General features: G+C 33.6%; 1 protein-coding gene across 1 annotated transcript; it reads left to right on the top strand.

Annotated features, from left to right (window-relative positions):
• The first annotated feature begins 508 nt into the window (after window positions 1-508).
• LOC132607360 (patatin-like protein 6) lies at window positions 509-3,254 on the top strand. Its single transcript, XM_060321294.1, has 2 exons — window positions 509-1,539; window positions 2,576-3,254. Exons 1-2 carry the CDS (start codon window positions 610-612, stop codon window positions 2,930-2,932), a joined length of 1,287 nt encoding a protein of 428 aa, XP_060177277.1. The 5' UTR covers window positions 509-609; the 3' UTR covers window positions 2,933-3,254.
• The last annotated feature ends 6,811 nt before the right edge of the window (window positions 3,255-10,065 follow it).

The raw sequence follows: 10,065 nt of genomic DNA, 5'->3' as shown, positions 1-10,065 counted from the left end.
AAAGCTTGGGAGTTAGTAATAAATAACTCGCAAAATTAGTCAAAATACGTGCATGTAATGGGTCATGGGCACTTATGCCCTATTATGTATTGGTCTTTAATTTTTATCCCTCGTAACAAATAATTTTTTGTGGGTCATAAGTCTATATTTTTGTTTCATAATATCCCATAAGTTATCGCCGTATGACTAAAGAACTTATGCCTAATCTAAGTTTGATTGCTAAATGGCAAAAATTAAAGACTGGCTCATTTGAAAGGCAAAAATTAAAGACCAACGCATTTGAATTTTGAATGACAAATAATTTCTTCGCCCGTTAATTGTGTACTTTTACAAGAACATACTCTCATTCAAATGTAATGATAATGTAAAAAAAATAAAAAAACGTACCCCTTCTGCAACCCCCCCCCCCCCCCCCACCAAAGGAAAAAACACCCTGCGGCCTGCGGTTTCATTCCTCTACATATCTCTCTTGTGTGTATTATATCTATATATACACACTTGTCTACCTGTTCTTTTCCATCAATTCACCATTCCTCTCTTCTCAAACCATTCATTTATCTAAAAACAAAATTCCTACCAAAACAAAAAAACTACAATTCCAACACAAAAATGGCAACAGCTACAATTTCTACTATCTCAATGATGGACTCCAACATGGAAGTTGACAAACTAACATACGAAATCTTCTCCATTCTCGAAAAAAACTTCCTCTTTGGCTACGAAAATGACCCAAAAAAACTTTCTCATGCATGCAAAGACAACCTTAATTTCTCCAAAAAAAATGTCACCACCGGAAAAGTAAGAATTCTCTCAATTGATGCATGTGGTTCCACTAATGGCATTCTTGCAGCAAAATCTTTAGCCCATTTAGAAACAACCCTTTGTTTAAAAACAGGAAATAAAAACACCCACATTGCTGATTACTTTGATGTTGTCGCCGGCGCCGGTGCCGGCGGTATACTAGCCGGACTTTTATTTACACGTGGCAAAAATGGGGTCCCACTGTTTACAGCAAATGAAGCTTTAAAATTTATTGTTGAGAATGGCCGGAAAATTTCAAGAATTTCAACAAATGGCATTTTCCGGCGAGTTTCCCGGTCACCGGAGAAGGTGTTTGACCAAGTGTTCGGTGAGTTAACTTTAAAAGAAACTGTAAAAACGGTTTTAATCCCATGTTATGATTTAACAACAGGATCAGCTTTTTTATTTTCACGTGCTGATGCATTGGAAATGGACGGTTGTGATTTTAAGTTGGTTGATGTATGTGGTGCCACGGTGGCTGATCGTACGGTGGAGGTTAAGTCACTTGATGGGAAAAGAAAGATCAGAGCCGTTGGTGGTGGTGTTGTGATGAATAATCCAACGGCTGCGGCTATAACTCATGTGCTTAATAATAAACAAGAATTTCCATTTGTTAATGGAGTTGAAGATTTGTTGGTTGTTTCTTTGGGAAATGGAGAATCAGATTCCGGTGACGGAAATGTGACGTCATCACCGGTGAAGTTTGTTAAGATTGCCGGAGATGGAGCTGCCGACATGGTAAGTGACATTTTTGGTTCATGCAAAAATGTTTAATTAGTTTTGAATTGCTTGTTCTTGTGCCGAGAGGGTCTGCCGGAAACAGCTTCCCTTCTCCTGACCTTTCAAGTTAGGGATAAGGTCTGTACACATTCTATCATCCCCAGACCCCACTTTGTGAGATTTCAATCGCTATGCGGTTGTTGCAGCAAAAATGTTTAATTAAAAAAAAAAAATTGATGAGTGACAATAATTGCTTTGATTAAAAAAGTTTGATGAGTGACAATGATTGCTTTGAATAAAATAGTTCCTAATTAGTGAAGCTGGTACTTTGGAATTAATGAGTTTTATTATATTAAAAGAACGGTCTCGTTTTGCATGGGACCTTGAATTTATTTGGTGACTCTAATGGAATTACAAGTCTTACATATTAATGGTCCACTGAATCTTTTGATTAAATTGTGCACCAAACCATATATATACTACTACTAGTTTATTAGGAACTTTAATTTGGAATGTTAGGTAAGTATTTGCGTTAAGTATGCACTTCAAACGTGAAAAGGAGTGTGTAAATATTTTTTATACCATGTGACAGTTTAATGGATTTTTTTTACACTGTTTAGTATGATTTAACTGGTTATAAGAGGTTACTTACTATTTATTAAAGATTATCATTGATGCTAGTATTAAATAAAGTTAACTGCAATTATCTTTTATCTCTTCCTTGTCCGAGCTTCGATTATGCACGAAGAAACTTAGTAAGGTATTACTGGCAATTACTGATAACTCATAATGTTTATATCGATCAATTATGCGCCTTTGCATCTAGCATCCGGTGGACCTCATCTAATAAATGTTCTGCCTCTATCATATCTTTGTTTCATTTCTTCTGAAACAATCACAAACATTTTTTTTATTATCGATGTATCTCAATAGGTAATCTTAGAATTCAATGTGTTTTATAGAATAATTTCATTTTCAAGTAACTTGATTGTATAAATATTTTTACATCGTCAACTTACAGAGACTAATATTTTCTTTTTACCTACAAATGCAGGTAGATCAAGCTGTATCAATGGCATTTGGAGAATTTAGGAACAGTAACTATGTTCGGGTACAAGGAAATGAAATTGTTGGGAAAAAACAACACATGATAAAAGATGAAAAAATGCGAAAATCAGTGGCCATTGCTGAGGAAATGCTTAGGCAGAGGAATGTGGAATCTACATTGTTTCAAGGGAAAAAGTTGGTGGAACAAACCAATTTGGATAAATTGGAAATATTTGCAGGTGAATTAATCAAAGAACAAGAAACGAGGAAAACTAGCATATTACCCCCGGTTGTTTTGAAACAATCGCCATCAGCTCCTAGGACATCATCTGCAACGACTGTATCGACTATTTCGTCGTGTTAGTAAAATAATAGGAAAGATCGTATTTATCATGATCACATATTAGCTCGATTTTAAGTTAGATTAGTAAGATAAGGCAAGACGAGTCGGTTAGCTCGTTGAATCAAGGCTGAATTATGGGTTTGAAGTCACTCGTGATGAATAAATTCAAACGTCCGAGTTTGTGCTTAAGTTTTCGGTTTATTTTTTAAATTTTAGGTTGCTGTTGTAGTAAAATGTATATCTAGATTATGAATCTTGATGAATGTGTGTATGTCTTTTGTTGTTAATATTATGAAAGGACTGCTTGTTAGAGCAATGAGAAGCACTATGTTTACCAACACTAGTTGCGCCTAATGATCATTTAATCCCAATAAATTTGTGTTATAACGTAGCGAACTTTCACTCCCTTTGTTCTGAATAAAAAATTGTGTGTGGACGTAGCTAACTTTCACTCCCTTGTGTTCTAATCACGAACAATAGTAGAGAGCGTTTTAGATCTTTAGTAGGTTTATATAGATGAACTTGAATGAGTCAGTACTATTAACTGATTAAAAATGACAACTATCAGTCTATCATAAATTAAAAATGGCAAACAGAAGGTTACATTTAAGCAGTCTATCACAAAATCTCATTGCGAGCCCTTTTTTGTTTTGCCATGTTTGCCCCAAAATCTTTTTAAGTCAATTGGTTGGGTTGTGACACTATATCCCTCCTTCAAACATGTGTCCACAACCTCCTGGAATACCCTTTTGTTCATCTTCCCCCCACCCATTTTTTTCCCATTGAGATCCAGCAGCGGATATCGCGACACGATTTGGGTGCAACATATTGACTGCGAACCACCACTTCGTACACAAAATCTTGGTTCGCCGGTGCACGAGCAATAGGGTACGGGAGTGATAGCGTAGTCCGGAATCTTTTTATGTGAAAAACAGTAAATAAGAAACGAATCTATCTATATATAATAGGAGAAGCAAAACATTGATAGGATGCCAAGTGTAATCATCACAAAAATCCAAATTAAATTTAAAAATACAAAATACAAATTAAAAAAAATAGTGCAAATTCACAAAAAGAGAAAAATAAAAAAAAGGGAAGTTAAAACTGCCAATTCAAATTAAAGGTGCATGTCCAATTATAGTGGAACCATACTTAGAAACCACAAACTACCCCAAACACGTGACAACACTAAAATAGTTTGCAAACTGCTTCATTATGCAATAGATGGAAGGCACGATCACTAAACGCAACCCAGAAGGCACTGGGTTCATCATAAATCTAACCCAGAATTCTTTCTCTTGATTGAGTGGCCTCATCAACTTCATCAAATCAGCAAAATCTTTCTGTAGTGTAGTTTACATATTTGTTATTATTTTATTTTTTTGTGTGTGTGTGTGTGTTTCTATTTAAAGAGGTTTTTTCATTTCCTTAAGGATAATTCTACTTGAGAAGAATTTTTGATGGCTTCTTAAAGGATAATTTCATTTCTTTTGCTCGTGTTTTATTTTTGCTATTTTTATTTATATAGCTGTGAATTACTTGAGTAGTTTTATGCATGAAATTGAACATGCAGGATTCTGAATCCTAAGCTATCAAAGTTATAGTCAGTTTGGCCAAGCTTATGTTTTTTCCAATAAGTGCTTATTTTAAAAAAGTGAGGTGTTTGGCCAAGCTTTTGGGAGAAAATAATTGCTTCTGAGAGAGTAGCAGAAACAGTTTTTCAGAAGCTAAAAAAAATAACTTTTGCTCAAAAATACTTTTTTGATAAGCACTTTTGAGAAAAATACACTTAGAAACACTTTTTAAAGCTTGGTTAAACACTAATTGCTACTCAAAATTGTTTTTTCAATTAATTGGCCAAACACAAACTGCTTTTCACCAAAAGTACTTTTTTGAAAAGAAATTTTGGAAAACACTTTTCAAAATAAGCTGATTTTAGAAGCTTGGCCAAACAGGCTATTAGTCTCTACAAATTAGTGGAAGTAAATAATCAAGGTACGTAAATGATAAATTCTTCAATTTGATGTGTTTGTGCCTTGACAATCTTGCTTCTACTGTCTAATCTAAAATTTTACAGCAGGTGGGATAAAGGTGTCAACCGGTTTGAACCGGAACCGGACCGGTAACCGGTTATAAAACCGGCCGATTTCCGGTCTAAATAAGGAAACATTATATATATATATATATATTAAGTTATATGCTTAAGTTATACTACATATACCTAAAATATAGTAAGAATATACTTATATATATCAATAGACTTAGGTTATATAACTTATATATATATATATATATATATATATATATATATTAAGTTATATGCTTAAGTTATACTACATATACCTAAAATATAATAAGAATATACTTATATATATCAATATACTTAGGTTATATAACTTACATATATACTTACATATATATATATATATGTATGTATGTATGTATGTTTAAGTTATATATAACTTTATATGTTTAAGTTATATGTATACTATATATTATAAGTACAACCCGGAATTACTACAGATAGATGGGATAAACTGATAGTGGATAAATGCATCATATTTTTAAAGATGTTTATAAATCTAATTTTCTTAAACATGGAACTGATTTACTTTCATATATTTTTGTCTTTTTTATAGGGTTGCGTAAAAAATAAATTATATTTTCTTAAACAGCTATTAATTCTGCTTTTATACATTTATCTATAGTATCATATCCAGCTAACAAGAAGAAAAGACTAGGACCCATATCCTTTAATATCACATATTTGTTAAGAAGATGAAAGTTAAAATTATGTTAAAACAATATCATTTAATATGCTAAAAAATAAATAACTCACCTTGCGCTTCCGATCCTCTTTAGTCTGAGGAAAGTCTCTCTCTCGCTTTTGCGAATATACATTAGCATATTAGCACTCTCAGCCTGTAATTATTGAAAACCCAAAAAAATAAACATATGACTCTTTGAGTTGAACGTCAATAAGCGAAACAAATTTATGGTCCCTTACAGAGTAAACAACAACAACATACTAGTCTGATCTCACAAGTGAGGTATTCTAAGGGTGGGGTGTATGCAAACCATACCCCTACCCTTGTGTGGGGTAAAGAGGTTATTTCTAATAGACCCTCAACTCGAGAAAAGCGTTTTTCAAAACAAGTTTGAAAAATACAAGAGTAAAAAAAGTTATGATGAAGATACCGAAGTAAAGAAAAGTATTGACAACAAAAATAGTAAAGATAACCAAACTAAAATACAAGTCGTAATAAAATTGAAGAATAAGGTAATGATAGAATAATAATGCTAAGGAGAAGAGGGAGCAAATAAGGATGATAGAACCATGCTCTCCCACATATAAGAGAGAAATCACTCTACTACCTCCTACCCTAATCCTCGACCTCCATGCTCTCCTATTTAGGGTTACTACTAGTTTTAAAATAACCTAACCTCAAAACACACTAAAGGTTTAGCATATATGTATGTCACAAATGAAGCATTAACGAACAAAAAGAGTTACACACTAGTAATAAACAATCGAAAGGTTCATGTTTGGTTTGGGACGAAATCATGGAATTTTGGAAAGGAATGGGAAAATAATCTCCTCAAGAAATGTCACCATCCCATTTACTTGGCAGAATACATTCTTAAACATAATCAATTTTACGATCTTCGGTTAAAAGCTACAAAATTTCATTTCTAGTGTATTAAAATTCAAGAATGAATCAACAAACTCTGACTGACACATACAAGCGAGTGGGGAGGGGGCGGATTCGGGTGCTTGAATAGTCCATCACCGTATATACAATTTTCAAGAATTAGATTATAGAAATTTTTCCACACCATTCGGTAAATTAAAACAGGGAACATTAGTAATTAATTTTATATAGCTTTCGTGGTAGATTGATAGAGAAGCAGAAGGAAATTGAAATCAAGTGGGCTTAAATGGTTACTAGGGCACCAACTAAGGTTGGTAGAAGGGTCTATATCAGTCAGGAATAGGATGAAATTGGCTTTGTTGAAGGGCGGGGAAGGGGAAGACTTAAACTGGGCGGGGCAGGGGAAGACAAAACGCATAAGTAATGGGGGCAGGGCAGCTAGGATTTTAATTGCAAAGTCAAGGCTTGCCCTGCCCTATCCCGCCCAACAAATATATAGACATTAAGAGAACAAATCGACAAAATACCTTATCCATATCACCCCCGAACTGGGCCTCAAGAATCATAGACATATTAGTTAATTCCGTCACGAGTAGGTCATCTAGTATGTGCCTAAAAACCGAACAAATTAAAGGATGAAGAATGCATACCATATGTCAGAGATGAAGTCCCTAACATAAGAAAAGTAGTGGCCCCCATATTCCTTCTGAACATGTACTATGACGCTGAAACCATATTTACAAGTGAGCAAAACTCATGTCATGCAAAAATCCAAAAATAACTATACCTATACATCTCATACTCGTACTGAACACTCATATTTATGGTACTATATTTCTTTGGCATCAAGTTCAAGACACAACGGGTACTCAAACCTGTCATTCACCTATCAATCAATGGGAAAAAAATAATTCATCAATTATAATAGAATGGACAGAACCAAATAAAGACATTCAACCTAGTTGGCTACGCCTATACTATCAATCAATTACATACTTTGGTCATACGTAGAGGAACAAATTAAATACCTTGACAGTAGTAGCCCCATCATAATAGAATCGTCTTAAGTGAAGTAGAAGAATACTGGGGAACTTTTCTAAGCTGACTCATTTAAAAGCGTCCTGAGAAAATTGAATGTTTTGGTAAGTAAAAATAAAGATAACTATAATCTCATCCCCAGCCTTTTTTTTGATAAATAAAAGGGAATGTAAAGGGAAATGACCTTCAATTCATCAACAACGTTGAGTCTATTATCACCTAATAGGTGTTCTTCTGCAACATACTGGTCAAAAAAAGCATAAACATCACCACACCCCTCGACAACAAGTTGAATTTCTTTCAAGACAGGCATGATTGCAAGTTAAATGATTTTAAAGCATCATATTTTCACCCCAAAAGTAATACTGGTTCCATAAATACAACTATTGGTTCCATAATTACCATCTAAAGGTTCGCTAAAATAATGGCCAGAACTATCCTTCGATGTGTATCGAAGATGAACCATTAGAGTCCCACGGAAGAGTTGTGATATTTTGCCCTGTAAAGGAGTTCCTTGAGCCAAAGAAACCAAATCAATCTATAAACAATTATCTATCCAATATCCCACATGCTTATAGGTTCAAATGTGTTGCACAATTACACATAATTACACATTACCTTCATATCATTTTCAAGCTTTTCTATAAGAATTTTCACAAAAACATGTGCATCTTCTTGCAAGAGAGAATCCAGTTCAAGGGTTTCTATCTACTCTGTTGTATCTGCAGTAGTCTTACCAAACTGGAGATGATGGAACAAAGCTTCAAAGCGAGAGAGATACGTCTACAATCATTCGTGGAAATTGGTATATCATGCACAACCTGAAACACGTCGGAATTAGTTTATTTCCTTGCTTCAGTGTAAATTAGTCATATGTTGGACACTAGTCACATGTTAGGAGCCATTTGGACATGGTTTGAAACCATGAGATGGAACCATAATTTGAAACCATGTTTGGACATGTAATTTGATTTTCTTAAGTTGTATTTTTCCTTATAGACATAAACCCCCAGAAGTTGTGCAAACTATCAAAATATTCTCAATTATTATACAATTTTACCAAATGAGAAAGTCATAATTCATATCAAAATTAATACGCTACTAGAAGACCTTTCTAAAAAATACAACATCAATTGATCAAACTTTAGTTCAATAAAAAAGAAAATTTAACATGAATAATGATGTAACTACTCTTTAATATAATCCTCCCACATGGTATACATAAACAAATGTTGGTAAATGGTTGGTGGGAGTAATAGTTAAAAAAAAATTGAAAGCATGGTTTGAAACCCCAAATCATGCCTTTTTGGATGATTTGGGATTTCAAACCATGAGATGAAATGCATGTCCAAACTCTGATTTCATCTCATGATTTCAAATCATGGTTTCAAATCGCATGTCCAAACGCCTACTAATAAAAAGAAATCGTCACAATTTTCAAGGCTAACCTGTCTAACATGTGGGATATGGTATAAGCACTGTAAGACAACATTCATTCAGAGAATGAGTGGCGCCTTGTAAAGAATTGTCTGGTGATGGGAGAAATGTATTTAGAAAATTCCCATCGATGATGCTCAGAGAAAGGTCCTGAAGAGGATCATCAGGATTGCTAGCAAAAGATAAATCAGCCAGTGTATTGTCCAGTGTTTTATAAGGCGGTTTCAAGACTCAATTCGGGGCGAGGCACTAGCAAAACGGCTTGGGACTCACGTGCGGGGCTTAGTTCCTGTGAGGCTTACACCCTAAGTGCCTGACTGTACACCCTAAACATGCCTAATGCCCAATGCTCGGGGCTCGCTTAATAGTTCTTACACAAATTATATGTTAAATTCCTTAATTAAAATCGTTGACCCTCATAATTATTTAACAAATGAATGATACTTAATAGTTTTTCATCTATAGAAATAAGAAGATTGAGTGTAACTCAAATAACAAGTCGTAGTATTGCATATTTAGTATTTGAGAACATCGTGAGGGTGAATATCACTTAATATTTCTTTTTAAAATACATAGCCGTTTGTACATTTTCACTTGTCATTAGTCTTTTGTCCTATGCATCAAAATTATCATATATTATTATTTAGCTATTTGAAAGTAATTTTAATTTTACTCATGAAGGAATTACGTTTTAATTATAATACTGATAATTATTGATATAAAATGAATAGTATGATAGTAATATTATTTTAAGAAATTGTGATTTTTTCATTGTTTGAAAGTTAAGATGTTAGAGTTGATTTGTGTTCCATAATAGCTTTTATTTCATTGTATTTTTTATAAGTGTAAAATTATGTTATATATAATTACAAGTTGTAAGTACGGGTGATTCAAGGGTGAGACTAGTAAAGCTTTTATTTTAGGCCCTCAAACTTTTGAGGCTCCAAAAATTTTTACCGATGAATTTTATGGTTAAAGTTTCTCTTAGATAATATTGAAGATTGTAAAAGAAGTACAAAATATATA

The sequence above is a fragment of the Lycium barbarum genome, chromosome 8 (genome assembly GCF_019175385.1).
Source record: "Lycium barbarum isolate Lr01 chromosome 8, ASM1917538v2, whole genome shotgun sequence".
Lineage (NCBI taxonomy): Eukaryota > Viridiplantae > Streptophyta > Magnoliopsida > Solanales > Solanaceae > Lycium > Lycium barbarum.
This window is presented reverse-complemented; position numbering and strand designations above follow the sequence as displayed.

Bases quoted from the DNA above. Each gene is read 5' to 3' on its own strand.
- LOC132607360 (XM_060321294.1), top strand. From the start codon at position 610: ATGGCAACAGCTACAATTTCTACTATCTCAATGATGGACTCCAACATG. The intron at 1,540-2,575 runs GTAAGTGACATT...CTACAAATGCAG, and splicing joins GAGATGGAGCTGCCGACATG to GTAGATCAAGCTGTATCAAT.